The 18,435-nt window shown below is 38.5% G+C and overlaps 1 protein-coding gene across 4 annotated transcripts in view; it reads left to right on the forward strand.

Moving 5' to 3' along the window:
* The window catches only part of LOC140362192 (chloride channel protein 1-like), a 91,607-nt gene that overhangs the window by 22,954 nt on the left and 50,218 nt on the right, over window positions 1-18,435 (forward strand). For 3 of the 4 annotated variants that reach the window (XM_072448264.1, XM_072448261.1, XM_072448262.1), the window contains exons 9-11: window positions 1,616-1,700; window positions 2,048-2,149; window positions 3,549-3,633. In XM_072448264.1, coding sequence (XP_072304365.1) covers window positions 1,616-1,700; window positions 2,048-2,149; window positions 3,549-3,633 — 272 coding nt within the window. The remainder of the gene's footprint in view (window positions 1-1,615; window positions 1,701-2,047; window positions 2,150-3,548; window positions 3,634-18,435) is intronic. The other variant, XM_072448263.1, reaches the window with a different exon arrangement.

Consider the following 18,435-nt stretch of genomic DNA (forward strand, 5'->3'; position numbering starts at 1 on the left):
CTTTCAAACACGTGCAGCAGCTGTTTTTGTCAGAATGGTTTATGAAAGATATGATTTTAAAATGTGTCTAGTGCATTTACAGTGGCCGGACACTAGAGGGTGCACTTAGGAAGCATTTCCCTTTCTGCCTTTTTACTTTGATTGATTAATATTACAACAAAGCAAAGACTTATACAAAGCCACTGGTCACTTTTATAATATAATAAAATAATTCATTATAATATAAATTGATATAAATTGTCTGTATTTATGCTAAACGTTACGCTTTTACTGATTGATTGATTCATGCACGTCTGAGTAATCCTGTCCTGTACTTAAAGTTGGACTATTCATTCAACAAAAATGCAGTTAAGTTTTATATATTTTAAAATTTTGCTAAACATTATTTGAAAAAAAAAATCCAGAATTTTTTTTAGGTTTGTAATTTAACTTCCTGTTTGTAATTGATGACATCACACTAGAACATTACCAAGCAAACACTGGGAAAAACCTCATTTAATGTCACAATTTATTTTATTTGACAAATGAAAATACATGAGCGACTTTATTTTGTTGAATAATTTTTAAAGTCATAAAATAAGTTGTTTCTTTGTGTCCCTGGTGTGATGTCACTTCCTGTCACCTTCCCTTTCAATGTTTTCTTCACAAATACCTGCTTGATTGGTGTAAAACTATAATTGATAACTACAACAAGTATAAATACACCAAATAAAAGTAGGAAATATTAAAAAAAAACCTGTAATGGGCCCTTTAAGGCTTGCATGGTCAGAAAAGTCCTATTTTCACCTTCCCCCTATCCCTGCCCACATCTCCGCACTCAGTCGTGACACATTGAGTAGTCGTTGTTCAGTATTCATTCTTCTTCTATTATAAAGCTGTTTTAAATGTGTAACTTTTATCTACTTGTGTCGTGGTGTATATTAGGTTAAAAAAGATCATACGTCTCCTTTAAGTATAGGTAGATCTTCTTCATAGCATTGTTATAACATGTTATATCTGTTTTTTTATTTATTTCTTAAGCTGCCAAGAAAATATTTATAAAATTGCAGTTTTTTATAACTCATTCCTCAATATTTAAAAATAATTGTATTTTTTTTATTTTTTACAAATACCTTTCTAAAATGGCTATGATTTGCCGCATTGCCAAAAGAAACCATGTGCCTGTCCCACACCCTCACACCCTGCTCTCCACTCTCTCCAGCAGGTCCTTTTCATCTTGGTGTGATAAAGAATCTGACTACCGTATTTTCCGGAGTAAAAGTCGCACAAGTCAAAAAATGCATAATAGAGAAGAAAAAAACATGTATAAGTTGCACTGGAGTATAAGTCGCACCAGCCAAAAAATGCATAATAGAGAAGAAAAAAACATATATAAGTCGCACTTGAGTATGAAATGCAGTTGAAGTGTGAAAATAACAAATAATATCACATATAAGTCGCTCTGGAGTATCAGTATATAAGTATAAATATAAGTATAAGTCGCACCCCGGCCAAAACTATGAAAAAAGGTGCGACTTATAGTCCGGAAAATACAGTATGCTTTTTTCCTGACAATACACTGTGCTTTTTCTCTGCTATTTTCTATATGTTATTTGTGATCTGTTGTTTCTTCCAGTCACCATAACAGCTCTGTTCAGAACAAACTTTCGGATGGACTTCCCTTTCGACCTTCAGGAGCTTCCGGCCTTCGCCATCATCGGGTAAAACGTTTAATCGCTGCGTTCACGTCTACATCCATCCATCCATACGCTAAAGTAACCACTTACTTATCTAAAGTTCACGCCGTTTTATGCAAATTGTAGCATTTCAAATCTGGAAAATCCAATTTGTGAGTCGCGAGCGCGCCCCGAGGGAGAGAGTTTAGCCGACCCAACACCGAGATCACTTCTAATCAGTCATGGTTTCCTTTCAAAACATGTCGCGCTGAAAGTCGTTACTGAGCTGCTGCTGCTGCTGCTGCTGCTGCTGCTGCTACTGCTGCTGTTTTCTGCTAAACTCTTTCCTTGGCGTTCTGAGATGTGCAAACCCTTCCCTTCTGTGGATCCAGGATCTTCTGTGGATTCCTGGGAGCGTTCTACGTGTATCTGAACAGACAAGTGGTGCTGTTCATGAGACGACCCAACGCCATGACGCGCTTCCTGACCAAACAGTGAGTCAATACACAATATTCCATTAAAACCACTTTTGAACATTGTGTGGTATGACCTGGAATGACCCGCTCATTTCACACGCTAAGCAGGACATATAAAATAATATAATAATAATAATATGGAAATCAGGTCTAAATGGGTTGGTGCCCCCTGCTAAATAAATTACTTTTCATGTTTGGATCAGAAGCTCGATTCTTTTGTCTTTTAATAAATAAATTATTTTTGGCACAACTGTATCTTTTTTAAAACATAAGGTAAAAGTTTAATACATAAGGTAAAGTAAAAGGCAGTATTCAGACTGTAGAACGTGACGATCAAGTCAAAAAAAGAGTAAACCATTTCTAATTTTCATAAGTAACACACTTTCATATATTCATAGATATTCTCTATTTAGAAGCTTTCAGTCGCCTTTATTTGGTTGATAATGTGTTGACTCAATGTACGACAAAAATTATGGCTAACTAGTCGATAATAAAAGTGTTATTACCTCATCTATTGTATTACTAGTGTATTACCGTATTTTCCAGAGTATAAGTCGCACCAGCCAAAAAAGGCATAATAGAGAAGGAAAAAACACATATATAAGTCGCACTGGAGTATAAGTCGCATTTTTGGGGAAATGTTTTTGAAAATATTCCAAGACCAAGAACAGACATTTCCTCTTGAAATGCAGTTTAAAATAATAAGAGATGAGAGAACATGGTGAATAGGTGTACGTATGCTAACGCTAACACCTTCAGCTACATGACGTATGCTAACGCTAACACCTTCAGCTACATGACGTATGCTAACGCTAACACCTTCAGCTACATGACGTATGCTAACGCTAACACCTTCAGCTACATGACGTATGCTAACGCTAACACCTTCAGCTACATGACGTATGCTAACGCTAACACCTTCAGCTACATGACGTATGCTAACGCTAACACCTTCAGCTACATGAGGCACAGACAGAACTGTGGTAAGTGTCTGGTATGTTAACGTAACATGAACAGTTATTCAGATAACTATAGCATAAAGAACATGCTAACAAGTTTAGCAAAGCATCAGTTTTACCCCAAATCACTAAATCCATTGAATTCTTCTTCCTCTGTGTCACTTCTAAACAACTCCACAAACTCCAGAGGAAGAGGAAGTGCAGATTCTTCTTCTGTGTCGCTTAGAGCCTAGAGCGCCCTCTTGTGGTTGTCAGTTTGAAAATAATGAATAATATCACATATAAGTCGCTCCGGAGTATAAGTCGCACCCCGGGAAAAACTATGAAAAAAGTTGCGACTTATAATCTGGAAAATACAGTATTTTCTGCTCATAGTGAGTCATTTGTTGTCCATATAAAAGAATACTCTGCTCATTACCAGTGGTTCAGTGCATCTTTGTACTGTCATTCTTTTTCAGTCGCCTGGTGTTCCCGGCCGTGGTCACTCTGGTCATCGCCTCCCTGACCTTCCCTCCTGGTTTTGGACAGTTCATGGCAGGAGAGGTAAGAGCGCCCCCTTCAGTTTGGCTCTCTGCGTGTAATAATCAACTGCCGGCAGCGAGCGCTCTCCAACCGACCACCGCGGCCCACACACATTTGACAGGTTCAACATCTCGACGTGGCAGTGTGTAGTGCCACAGAAGGGTCGTGGTGCTGCTGGGATGGCGTGGCGGGGACTGCGAAATCAGGGCGACCGCTGCCAGTCGCCGGGAGCAACAGTTCTGTGTCATGACTTCTTCTGATTAGGCCAAATGGAAACAGACATTATTTAAAGAGTTAAACTGGGTTCTTGTGCGTTCTGGAAGTCCTGGGAAACCTGGAAAACACGGAGAACATGTGGAAAAGGGCAAAGGTCATGGTAAATAAGTATGATTTGTCTGTGAGGTTTGCGTTTTGAAATATCTCTAGCACAAGAGCATCTCTAAGAACATCTCTAAGAACATCTCTAAGAAAATCTCTAAGAACATCTCTAAGAGCATCTCTGAGAACATCTCTGAGAACATCTCTAAGAACATCTCTAAGAGATGCTCTTAGAGATGCTCTCATCTCTAAGAGCATCTCTAAGAACATCTCTGAGAACATCTCTAAGAACATCTCTAAGAGCATCTCTAAGAACATCTCTAAGAACATCTCTAAGAACATCTCTAAGAACATCTCTGAGAACATCTCTGAGAACATCTCTAAGAGCATCTCTAAGAACATCTCTGAGAACATCTCTAAGAACATCTCTAAGAACATCTCTAAGAACATCTCTAAGAACATCTCTGAGAACATCTCTAAGAGCATCTCTAAGAGCATCTCTAAGAACATCTCTAAGAACATCTCTAAGAACATCTCTGAGAACATCTCTAAGAACATCTCTAAGAACATCTTTAAGAACATCTTTAAGAACATCTCTAAGAACATCTCGAAGAACATCTCTAAGAACATCTCTGAGAACATCTCTAAGAACATCTCTAAGAACATCTCTAAGAGCATCTCTAAGAGCATCTCTAAGAACATCTCTAAGAACATCTCTAAGAACATCTCTGAGAACATCTCTAAGAACATCTCTAAGAACATCTCTAAGAACATCTTTAAGAACATCTCTAAGAACATCTCTAAGAACATCTCTAAGAACATCTCTGAGAACATCTCTAAGAACATCTCTAAGAACATCTCTAAGAACATCTCTAAGAGCATCTCTAAGAACATCTCTAAGAACATCTCTAAGAACATCTCTAAGAACATCTCTAAGAACATCTCTAAGAACATCTCTGAGAACATCTCTAAGAACATCTCTAAGAACATCTCTAAGAGCATCTCTAAGAACATCTCTAAGAACATCTCTGAGAACATCTCTAAGAGCATCTCTAAGAGCATCTCTAAGAACATCTCTAAGAACATCTCTAAGAACATCTCTAAGAGCATCTCTAAGAACATCTCTAAGAACATCTCTAAGAACATCTTTAAGAACATCTCTAAGAACATCTCTAAGAGCATCTCTAAGAGCATCTCTAAGAATATCTCTAAGAACATCTCTAAGAACATCTCTAAGAACATCTCTGAGAACACCTCTGAGAACATCTCTAAGAACATCTCGAAGAACATCTCTAAGAACATCTCTAAGAGCATCTCTAAGAACATCTCTAAGAGCATCTCTAAGAGCATCTCTAAGAACATCTCTAAGAACATCTCTAAGAACATCTCTAAGAACATCTCTGAGAACATCTCTAAGAGCATCTCTAAGAGCATCTCTAAGAACATCTCTAAGAACATCTTTAAGAACATCTTTAAGAACATCTCTAAGAACATCTCTAAGAACATCTCTAAGAACATCTCTGAGAACATCTCTAAGAACATCTCTAAGAACATCTCTAAGAACATCTCTAAGAGCATCTCTAAGAACATCTCTAAGAACATCTCTAAGAACATCTCTAAGAACATCTCTGAGAACATCTCTGAGAACATCTCTAAGAACATCTCTAAGAACAGCTCTAAGAGCATCTCTAAGAACATCTCTGAGAACATCTCTAAGAACATCTCTAAGAGCATCTCTAAGAACATCTCTAAGAACATCTCTAAGAACATCTCTAAGAACATCTCTGAGAACATCTCTGAGAACATCTCTAAGAACATCTCTGAGAACATCTCTAAGAACATCTCTAAGAACATCTCTAAGAACATCTCTGAGAACATCTCTAAGAACATCTCTAAGAACATCTCTAAGAACATCTCTAAGAACATCTCTAAGAACATCTCTAAGAACATCTCTAAGAACATCTCTGAGAACATCTCTAAGAACATCTCTAAGAACATCTCTAAGAACATCTCTGAGAACATCTCTAAGAACATCTCTAAGAGCATCTCTAAGAACATCTCTAAGAACATCTCTAAGAACATCTCTAAGAACATCTCTGAGAACATATCTAAGAACATCTCTAAGAATATCTCTAAGAACATCTCTAAGAACATCTCTAAGAGCATCTCTAAGAACATCTCTAAGAACATCTCTAAGAACATCTCTGAGAACATCTCTAAGAGCATCTCTAAGAGCATCTCTAAGAATATCTCTAAGAACATCTCTAAGAACATCTCTAAGAACATCTCTAAGAGCATCTCTAAGAACATCTCTGAGAACATCTCTGAGAACATCTCTAAGAGCATCTCTAAGAGCATCTCTGAGAACATCTCTAATAACATCTCTAAGAACATCTTTAAGAACATCTTTAAGAACATCTCTAAGAACATCTCTAAGAACATCTCTGAGAACATCTCTAAGAGCATCTCTAAGAACATCTCTGAGAACATCTCTAAGAGCATCTCTAAGAGCATCTCTGAGAACATCTCTGAGAACATCTCTAAGAACATCTCTAAGAACATCTCTGAGAACATCTCTAAGAACATCTCTGAGAACATCTCTAAGAGCATCTCTAAGAACATCTCTAAGGACATCTCTAAGAACATCTCTAAGAACATCTCTAAGAGCATCTCTAAGAACATCTCTAAGAGCATCTCTAAGAACATCTCTGAGAGCATCTCTGAGAACATCTCTAAGAACATCTCTAAGAACATCTCTGAGAACATCTCTGAGAACATCTCTAAGAGCATCTCTAAGAACATCTCTGAGAACATCTCTAAGAACATCTCTAAGAACATCTCTAAGAACATCTCTGAGAACATCTCTAAGAACATCTCTAAGAACATCTCTAAGAGCATCTCTAAGAACATCTCTAAGAACATCTCTAAGAACATCTCTAAGAACATCTCTGAGAACATCTCTGAGAACATCTCTAAGAACATCTCTAAGAACATCTATAAGAACATCTCTAAGAACATCTCTAAGAACATCTCTGAGAACATCTCTAAGAACATCTCTAAGAACATCTCTAAGAACATCTTTAAGAACATCTCTAAGAACATATCTAAGAACATCTCTGAGAACATCTCTGAGAACATCTCTGAGAACATCTCTAAGAGCATCTCTAAGAACATCTCTGAGAACATCTCTGAGAACATCTCTAAGAACATCTCTAAGAACATCTCTGAGAACATCTCTAAGAACATCTCTAAGAACATCTCTAAGAACATCTCTAAGAACATCTCTAAGATCATCTCTAAGAGCATCTCTAAGAACATCTCTAAGAACATCTCTAAGAACATCTCTAAGAACATCTCTAAGAGCATCTCTAAGAACATCTCTAAGAGCATCTCTAAGAACATCTCTGAGAACATCTCTAAGAACATCTATAAGAACATCTTTAAGAACATCTTTAAGAACATCTCTAAGAACATCTCGAAGAACATCTCTAAGAACATCTCTGAGAACATCTCTAAGAACATCTCTAAGAACATCTCTAAGAGCATCTCTAAGAGCATCTCTAAGAACATCTCTAAGAGCATCTCTAAGAACATCTCTAAGAACATCTCTAAGAACATCTTTAAGAACATCTCTAAGAACATCTCTAAGAACATCTCTGAGAACATCTCTAAGAACATCTCTAAGAACATGTCTAAGAACATCTCTAAGAGCATCTCTAAGAACATCTCTAAGAACATCTCTAAGAACATATCTAAGAACATCTCTGAGAACATCTCTGAGAACATCTCTAAGAACATCTCTAAGAGCATCTCTAAGAACATCTCTAAGAACATCTCTGAGAACATCTCTAAGAGCATCTCTAAGAGCATCTCTAAGAACATCTCTAAGAACATCTCTAAGAACATCTCTAAGAGCATCTCTAAGAACATCTCTAAGAACATCTCTAAGAACATCTTTAAGAACATCTCTAAGAACATCTCTAAGAGCATCTCTAAGAGCATCTCTAAGAATATCTCTAAGAACATCTCTAAGAACATCTCTAAGAACATCTCTAAGAACACCTCTGAGAACATCTCTAAGAACATCTCGAAGAACATCTCTAAGAACATCTCTAAGAGCATCTCTAAGAACATCTCTAAGAGCATCTCTAAGAGCATCTCTAAGAACATCTCTAAGAACATCTCTAAGAACATCTCTAAGAACATCTCTGAGAACATCTCTAAGAGCATCTCTAAGAGCATCTCTAAGAACATCTCTAAGAACATCTCTAAGAACATCTCTGAGAACATCTCTAAGAACATCTCTAAGAACATCTTTAAGAACATCTCTAAGAGCATCTCTAAGAACATCTCTAAGAACATCTCTAAGAACATCTCTAAGAACATCTCTGAGAACATCTCTGAGAACATCTCTAAGAACATCTCTAAGAACAGCTCTAAGAGCATCTCTAAGAACATCTCTGAGAACATCTCTAAGAACATCTCTAAGAGCATCTCTAAGAACATCTCTAAGAACATCTCTAAGAACATCTCTAAGAACATCTCTGAGAACATCTCTGAGAACATCTCTAAGAACATCTCTGAGAACATCTCTAAGAACATCTCTAAGAACATATCTAAGAACATCTCTAAGAACATCTCTGAGAACATCTCTAAGAACATCTCTAAGAACATCTCTAAGAACATCTCTAAGAACATCTCTAAGAACATCTCTAAGAACATCTCTGAGAACATCTCTGAGAACATCTCTCAGAACATCTCTAAGAACATCTCTAAGAACATCTCTAAGAACATCTCTGAGAACATCTCTAAGAACATCTCTAAGAGCATCTCTAAGAACATCTCTAAGAACATCTCTAAGAACATCTCTAAGAACATCTCTGAGAACATATCTAAGAACATCTCTAAGAACATCTCTAAGAGCATCTCTAAGAACATCTCTAAGAACATCTCTAAGAACATCTCTGAGAACATCTCTAAGAGCATCTCTAAGAGCATCTCTAAGAACATCTCTAAGAACATCTCTAAGAACATCTCTAAGAACATCTCTAAGAGCATCTCTAAGAACATCTCTGAGAACATCTCTGAGAACATCTCTAAGAGCATCTCTAAGAGCATCTCTGAGAACATCTCTAATAACATCTCTAAGAACATCTTTAAGAACATCTTTAAGAACATCTCTAAGAACATCTCTAAGAACATCTCTGAGAACATCTCTAAGAGCATCTCTAAGAGCATCTCTGAGAACATCTCTGAGAACATCTCTAAGAACATCTCTAAGAACATCTCTGAGAACATCTCTAAGAGCATCTCTAAGAACATCTCCAAGATCATCTCTAAGAACATCTCTGAGAACATCTCTAAGAGCATCTCTAAGAACATCTCTAAGAACATCTCTAAGAACATCTCTAAGAACATCTCTAAGAGCATCTCTAAGAACATCTCTAAGAGCATCTCTAAGAACATCTCTGAGAGCATCTCTGAGAACATCTCTAAGAACATCTCTAAGAACATCTCTGAGAACATCTCTGAGAACATCTCTAAGAGCATCTCTAAGAACATCTCTGAGAACATCTCTAAGAACATCTCTAAGAACATCTCTAAGAACATCTCTGAGAACATCTCTAAGAACATCTCTAAGAACATCTCTAAGAGCATCTCTAAGAACATCTCTAAGAACATCTCTAAGAACATCTCTAAGAACATCTCTAAGAACATCTCTAAGAACATCTCTAAGAACATCTCTAAGAACATCTCTAAGAACATCTCTGAGAACATCTCTAAGAACATCTCTAAGAACATCTCTAAGAACATCTTTAAGAACATCTCTAAGAACATATCTAAGAACATCTCTGAGAACATCTCTGAGAACATCTCTGAGAACATCTCTGAGAACATCTCTAAGAACATCTCTAAGAACATCTCTAAGAACATCTCTAAGATCATCTCTAAGAGCATCTCTAAGAACATCTCTAAGAACATCTCTAAGAACATCTCTAAGAACATCTCTAAGAGCATCTCTAAGAACATCTCTAAGAGCATCTCTAAGAACATCTCTGAGAGCATCTCTGAGAACATCTCTAAGAGCATCTCTGAGAACATCTCTGAGAACATCTCTGAGAGCATCTCTAAGAGATGCTCTAAGAGATGCTCTCATCTCTAAGAGCATCTCTAAGAGCATCTCTAAGAACATCTCTAAGAACATCTCTGAGAACATCTCTAAGAACATCTCTAAGAATATCTCTAAGAACATCTCTAAGAACATCTCTAAGAACATCTCTGAGAACATCTCTAAGAACATCTCTAAGAACATCTCTAAGAACATCTCTAAGAACATCTCTGAGAACATCTCTAAGAACATCTCTAAGAGCATCTCTAAGAACATCTCTAAGAACATCTCTAAGAACATCTCTAAGAACATCTCTGAGAACATCTCTGAGAACATATCTAAGAGCATCTCTAAGAACATCTCTGAGAACATCTCTAAGAACATCTCTAAGAACATCTCTGAGAACATCTCTAAGAACATCTCTAAGAATATCTCTTAGAACATCTCTAAGAACATCTCTAAGAACATCTCTGAGAACATCTCTAAGAACATCTCTAAGAACATCTCTAAGAACATCTCTAAGAACATCTCTAAGAATATCTCTAAGAACATCTCTAAGAACATCTCTAAGAGCATCTCTAAGAGCATCTCTAAGAACATCTCTAAGAACATCTCTAAGAACATCTCTAAGAGCATCTCTAAGAGCATCTCTAAGAACATCTCTAAGAACATCTCTAAGAACATCTCTGAGAACATCTCTAAGAATATCTCTAAGAACATCTCTAAGAACATCTCTAAGAACATCTCTGAGAACATCTCTAAGAACATCTCTAAGAACATCTCTAAGAACATCTCTAAGAACATCTCTGAGAACATCTCTAAGAACATCTCTAAGAACATCTCTAAGAACATCTCTGAGAACATCTCTAAGAACATCTCTGAGAACATCTCTAAGAACATCTCTAAGAGCATCTCTAAGAACATCTCTGAGAACATCTCTAAGAGCATCTCTAAGAGCATCTCTAAGAGATGCTCTTAGAGATGCTCTCATCTCTAAGAGCATCTCTAAGAACATCTCTGAGAATATCTCTAAGAACATCTCTAAGAGCATCTCTAAGAACATCTCTAAGAACATCTCTAAGAACATCTCTGAGAACATCTCTGAGAACATATCTAAGAGCATCTCTAAGAACATCTCTAAGAACATCTCTAAGAACATCTCTAAGAACATCTCTAAGAACATCTCTGAGAACATCTCTAAGAACATCTCTAAGAACATCTCTAAGAACATCTCTAAGAATATCTCTAAGAACATCTCTAAGAAAATCTCTAAGAGCATCTCTAAGAGCATCTCTAAGAACATCTCTAAGAACATCTCTAAGAACATCTCTAAGAACATCTCTGAGAACATCTCTAAGAACATCTCTAAGAACATCTTTAAGAACATCTTTAAGAACATCTCTAAGAACATCTCTAAGAACATCTCTAAGAACATCTCTAAGAACATCTCTAAGAACATCTCTAAGAGCATCTCTAAGAGCATCTCTAAGAACATCTCTGAGAACATCTCTAAGAGCATCTCTAAGAACATCTCTAAGAACATCTCTGAGAACATCTCTGAGAACATCTCTAAGAGCATCTCTAAGAGCATCTCTAAGAACATCTCTAAGAACATCTCTAAGAACATCTCTAAGAACATCTCTGAGAACATCTCTAAGAACATCTCTAAGAACATCTCTAAGAACATCTCTAAGAACATCTTTAAGAACATCTTTAAGAACATCTCTAAGAGCATCTCTGAGAACATCTCTAAGAACATCTCTAAGAACATCTCTAAGAACATCTCTAAGAACATCTTTAAGAACATCTTTAAGAACATCTCTAAGAACATCTCTAAGAGCATCTCAAAGAACATCTCTAAGAACATCTCTAAGAACATCTCTAAGAACATCTCTAGCACAAATCAAATGCTTCAACTTGACAATATGTGAAACTGTAAATCGTACGGGATCAGCTCACAGAGTAGTGGGGATGTCAAGAGGATTCAGTTCATCCTTAATCGCGATTTTTTGAAAGGTTTTTTTTAGGTATGAGAACCAAATAATGATAATCCTGAACATTTTAGAAGATTTTTGATTCAATTTAGAGAAATTTTCAAACTAAATTGAGAATTTTTTTAGTTAAATAAAAAAAGATTGAGGACTTTAAAAGCAAAATTAAGTAATAAAGTAAATCTTAATGTAAAGTTCTTTTTTATCTTGCTGTTTATGTCAAATTCATCATTCAGAAATTTTGATTGAGGAGCGGCGAATGTGTTAAGGAAACAAGAAGGACAGAAAATTGGGAATTTTATTGTCGTAATCGTCAAATCGCGATCTCACAATAATCTTTAAATTGTGACATCCCTACAACATAGATATATACACACGCCCTCTCACTCAAAGGTTAGAGGTATGTGCCTGACACTTCCCCCATCGTCCTTCTATAAACGTGTTATTACGGATGAGTTACATAGACACATACGTGGATAAACTGCACGATTCACCCAGATTCCCTCAGTCTTCACACATAATAGACCTGCTTCTTCACCTGCTTCGTCCCGTCTCCTGTCGCCGCCCTGCTGGAAACGTTCAGCGTATCGTCAGCATTTTTAACACGAGAGTTCAGAATTGCACGTTATGATCCGGTGCGTTCCGGGACATGTCGTTTTCCCGATCAGCTCATGGAATCGTTTTGGAGGCATATGTGCGGTTTGCCCTTTCAGACGAATCCCTAATCGGAGCTGTGAACCTGACATGTTGGTCGTGTCCTAAAATAGCCCCTGTGAACTCAGGTCTGCAGCAGCAGAACGAGCCTGTGACACCTCGCGCCGTCTCCTCAGGTTTTGAACAAAGCCGTGAAATAAACACGCATCGTTTTAGTACAATATGTGATTCAAAAGTAAAGACTGGTACAGACTGTACCATGGTCCAGCCTGGCGTATGACTAAAGGAAGGAAATGGATAATAAGAGGTTTTTTTGGTCTTGGTTGAAACAAGTTAATTTCTTCTTCTTCTTCCTCTAATTCTACTTCTTCTAATTCTTCTTCTCCTTCTCCTTCTCCTTCTCCTTCTCCTTCTCCTTCTCCTTCTACTTCTTCTTCTTCTTCTTCTTCTTCTTCTTCTTCTTCTTCTTCTTCTTCTTCTTCTTCTTCTTACTGTAGTTGTACGTCTTTAAACTATGTGTTTAACGCCATAACGTTTAAAAAGAAGGAAAGAAAAAGGAGAGAGAAAAAGAGAGACATTCATCACACAGAGCAGGGCTTGAATAAAAAAGAAACATGTACATTTTGTGTTCCTGATGAATCTGTTTTATCTGTATCAAACGTCTCGTCACTTTCGCTTCTTCAGGATCAAGTGTTGAACAGATCTCACTGTCTCAGGACTTTAGCCATAAACAACTTAAACTAATCTAAAGAGATGAATGGATCGGTCAAACGTTCTGTTCTGGCGGGAGCTGGTATCTCCGCCCACAGCTGCTTTTGAGTCTCAAATCTAACCCACCGCCGCCTCCAAAAGTACTTATATTTACACTTTCATGTGCTAAGTGTTTATTGACTTAGCGTTATCACGTTTCTGCTTCACACATCTGTAATCACTCAAGTCGTGTATGAATCTACATCCATCCATCTGCTGAGAAACTACTCAAGTACAGACTTTTCCAGACACGCCAAGGTACGACGGGACCCAAACAACCTTAGGGTGTTTTTATAAGAAGTATAAGTATAAAAAGTGTCGGAACAAGTGGAACTGCTGCTGACGCTCTCGAATCTGGACTTTTTGTGCCTCCATGAAACGTGGCTGAAACTATTCACGTTCAGAGCTGTGATATCTTCAGACGTGATCGTGACCATGGCAAAGGAGGCGGAGCTTTGACTTTTTAGAGTATTGATTTTCCGGAGTGTAAGTCGCACAAGCCAAAAAAGTGCATAATAGAGAATAAAAAAATTATATAAGTCGCATTTTGGGGGAAATGTATCACAAAATCACTAAATCCATTGAATTCTTCTTCCTCTGTGTCACTTCTAAACAACTCCACAAACTCCAGAGGAAGAGGAAGTGCTGATTCTTCTTCTGCGTCGATTAGAGCCTGAAGCGCCCTCTTGTGGTTGCCAGTGTGAAAATAACGAATAATGTGACATATAAGTCGCTTTGGAGTATACTGTATACTTTTTACTTTAAAATTGGGAAATTCAAGCATTTTTATGTCATACCAACCTAATATTAGTGTTCCAAGTCTTATTAAAGGTGTTGAGGCTCATCAAAACTATGTCAAATACAAAAATTTCAAATGATTCACTTTGGCATTTGACAAATTCGACATTGTTGGGTGTTTCGTGGCCTTCTGCTCCGTATAAGCTTCAAAATGCGGCCCCAAGTTTGGACACCCCTGTGCTAGATAAACGTGGCGGAAGAAAAGTGAAAGAAATGACTCACAAATGTAACTTCACACAAATGATTGAAAGGTTAGCGCTCTTATAGGCCTTATTTTCACAAACAAAACCGACCGCATCAGACCATAATCTAAGTGGCCAGAAAGTTATCAAAACCACGTCCTAGAAACCTGAATAAAACCGAACCAAATGAAACTCATGCCATGCAAGACATCGAGTTACTTTATAATGAAGAAGACTTGGAATTATTGCAATTTAGCATCCAATGATTTAATAACACGGTTCAGACAGCTCATTACTAAATATTCCAACGTAATTAAAGTAAAATGTAGTGGAAGAATCGCTCTTCCCTGGTTGAGACATGATTAATGGAAATAGGTGAAAATGAGAGACTTGGCCTTAAAAAGCATTTAAAAACTTACAACTGATCAAACCAGGAATTAAATAATAAAATCAGGAATTAACGTCAACCCTAACGCTAAACACTAAATATTAAAAAGACTGTTGTGTGTATTTTACCAAATCAAACAAAATTAAAGATGTATCTATGTTAATGGAACAAAATACCTGCAGGTTTTTGATTTAAAAAGCATTGAAAAAAAGTATGCAACTCAATCAAATATAGTATCTCATCTTTAAGACACAAGAGGAACTGATTGACGCTCCGATGATCCCACACATGACCTGTTATAACCTCTCAGATCCCTCTATAACCAAACATTAAAGACAACTGACCAATCAAACACTTCGTTATTACCATCGCATCATCCCTAGCAAATGCAAAAAGCTCAGTTTTGACAACTTTTATTTTATTTCCCGCTCCACAGCAGCAGAAACGGCACCGCCCTCTGCATTTGCACAACCTGCCTTTTCTCTTTTCACACTCCGACGGTGGAATCGACCTCCAGACGCTCTGAAATCGTCTGTAGATATTCATGAAAAAGCACATCCTGATCATCAACAAGCGAGATTTTACCTGTATTTTGTATCCGTCTGGACTCATTTTGTAATTCTTAAAAACAGATTTGTTTTGTAGTGTATTTTACCGAGCTAATGCTAATAATGAAACGTAACGCGCTCAAAGTGTAATGAAATGCATACTTTTATGAGTGTTTTATTAGTATTACTGAGATACATCATCTTTTCTCTTGAAGATGAATGATTTTTGACACGGCCCCTAACAAATAAAAGACTAAACTATACTATTCCTCCAGGTATACAAACCGTCATGATCAATATCGCCCTTTTTTCATGACTTACAAACAGTAAAAAGGGCCCTTGGGCTTTTGGAGGAGCGGCCCCGGTGATCTGCGCTGCCACGGCGACGGGAGGGATATAATGCTGCGCGGGCGGTGAACCTGACATGACTCGAGCACTTCAAAAAGGAACAGGAAAGCCCATTACGCACCTCCTCTGCCGCGGATACGACTCCACTCAGCGCTGACCCCGCCGTCGCCGCGGATACGAGTACGTGACGTGCACAGCGAAAGTCGTTACCAATGCAATCGGATTCGCCGAAGCTGTTGGAGAAATCAAACCGGACAGGACACGGCTTTTTGTATCTTTATCTTTTTCTTATCTTTTTTTCATCAAATGTCTGAATTCTGCTTTTTGTATTACACACGGACGAGGGATGTCAAGATTATTCGGTTAATTGATGATTGTGATTTTATTTTTAGGTCACAATTTAATCGTAAGAACCCAAACATTTGAATCGTGACAGTTTTAGAAGATTTTTCAAATTTTTTAAGACTCACTTTAGACAAAAGCGAAATTTTTCAAACTAAATTAGGTCTTTTTTTAGTTAAATTTAAAGAAATGTGACGATTTTAGAAGCAAACTTAAGTCGTTTCTGCCAAACTTATAAATATAATGTATCTTTCTGTTTATGTGAAATTAATCATTCATGATAAAGCGCGTCACATGTTGTGGAGCGGTAAATGTGTCACGAGAACAAAAACGAAAAGAAAATGTTGGATTTAATCATTGTTTTGGCCGTCGACAATCGCGAATCATCGTTAAATCGCGACGTTTCTCCTCACGACGATCGTCAGACTAAAACGTGAGATCGTGACTTACCTCATACTGACATCCTCGTCTTGATCTTTAATTCTGTAGAAAAGTGGAGTGTCGTAAAAGCATGTACAGGAAGAATACGCCGTTTCAGCTATCGATATCGAAGAGCAGCGTCCGGTCGTAGTCGTGGTTACCCTGACGAGTGAAGCCATTTGAATCGACATCAGAATGAGTCCAGAGGAAGTAAATTAACTAAAGAAATACAAATACTTCTGGATTATCACCAGACATGAGTGAAAAGAAGCAAAAGACAAATCCAGCTACCGTATTTTCCAGAGTATAAGTCGCACCAGCCAAAAAAATGCATAACAGAAAAGAAAAAAAACATATATAAGTCACATTTTTGGGGGAAATTTATCACCAAATCACTAAATCCACTGAATTCTTCTTCCTCTGTGTCACTTCTAAACAACTCCACAAACTCCAGAGGAAGAGGAAGTGCAGATTCTTCTTCTGCGTCGCTTAGAGCCTAGAGCGCCCTCTTGTGTTTGCCAGTGTGAAAAGAATGAATAATATCACATATAAGTCGCTCTGGAGTATAAGTCGCACCTCGGCAAAAACTATGAAAAAAGGTGCGACTTATAATCTGGAAAATACGTTATGTTTTGGAGGAGGAAACGGTTAAACACTCAGAGGTCAGAAAAGTGTAGATTTGATGTGGATCATAGCAAAAGATCTTCACACATCTACACTTACTTTTGTTCTTTTGTCTTTACGTCTCTGGGAAAACTAAAGACACATTCACTGCACAGATATTTGTAGATGGATCCTTTAATCACGCTCCGTCGTTGAGATCCAGGTCCAGGTCCGGGTCCCGGTCCAGGTCCGGGTCCAGGTCCAGGTCCAGGTCCGGGTCCGGGTCCAGGTCCCGGTCCAGGTCAAGGTACGGGTACGGGTCCAGATCCAGGTCCAGGTCAGGGTCTGTTTATCGTGTCGATCCTCCGTCGTCCGGTCCAGGTCCAGGTCCGGGTCCAGGTCCAGGTCCGGTTCTGTTTATCGTGTTGATCCTTTGTCGTCCAGGTCCAGGTCCAGGTCACGGTCCAGGTCCGGGTCTGTTTATCGTGTCGATCCTCCGTCGTCCGGTCCAGGTCCAGGTCCGGGTCCAGGTCCAGGTCCAGGTCCGGGTCCAGGTCCGGTTCCAGGTCCGGGTCCAGGTCCAGGTCCCGGTCCAGGTCCGGGTCCAGGTCCCGGTCCAGGTCCGGGTCTGTTTATCGTGTCGATCCTCCGTCGTCCGGTCCAGGTCCAGGTCCAGGTCCAGGTCCCGGTCCAGGTCCAGGTCCGGGTCTGTGTTTATTTCGCCGTGTTCCTCCGCTCGTGTGTCACGTCTCCTCGTCTGGCCTCGGGCTTCGCGCTCGCCCACTCGCTGCAGCCGGTTCTCCAGACGCATCGCTTCTGTCTCGGCTCGAGTCGTCTCAATGCGCCGCAGGTGAAACGACTGAAGCTGAGAGTTTTGTGAACGAGACGTTTCCTCTTTTGCGACAGATGGAGGCAGAGAAGTTGTTTGGCTCGATGAATGTCTTTAACGCAGGCGTCCGGTTCAAGTTGTTGGTTTGATATTCGCAAAATTCTTTCCTGATTTGCTCTTAATGCCTTTCAAAATGGCCCCATGTCTCTGGGACGTGCTGTCGGCCGCCGGGAAGAAGGCAATCACAGAAAAATGGATGACACAAACGGCCCTGACGGACATCGTAACTGACATACGCACCGTGGGGAAAAAAAATAACTGACGGATTCAACTTGAAAATAAACGAATGGGACTCTCACTTTTTGCCATGATATGCATTAACCCTTCTTTCCCTCATCAGCTGCTCATTTTATGTCTTACTTCTCCTGAGTTCTCTACGGTTCTGCCCCCGCCCTGCCTTTTAATTTTGTTTAATTATTATTTTAAATTAAAATAAGAATATGTATTTTTCTTTACATAGGGAAATGTGTTTTATGTACGTTG

The sequence above is a fragment of the Eucyclogobius newberryi genome, unplaced genomic scaffold (assembly GCF_026437365.1).
Source record: "Eucyclogobius newberryi isolate DKJ021-1_F unplaced genomic scaffold, fEucNew1.0.hap1 SCAF_16, whole genome shotgun sequence".
Lineage (NCBI taxonomy): Eukaryota > Metazoa > Chordata > Actinopteri > Gobiiformes > Gobiidae > Eucyclogobius > Eucyclogobius newberryi.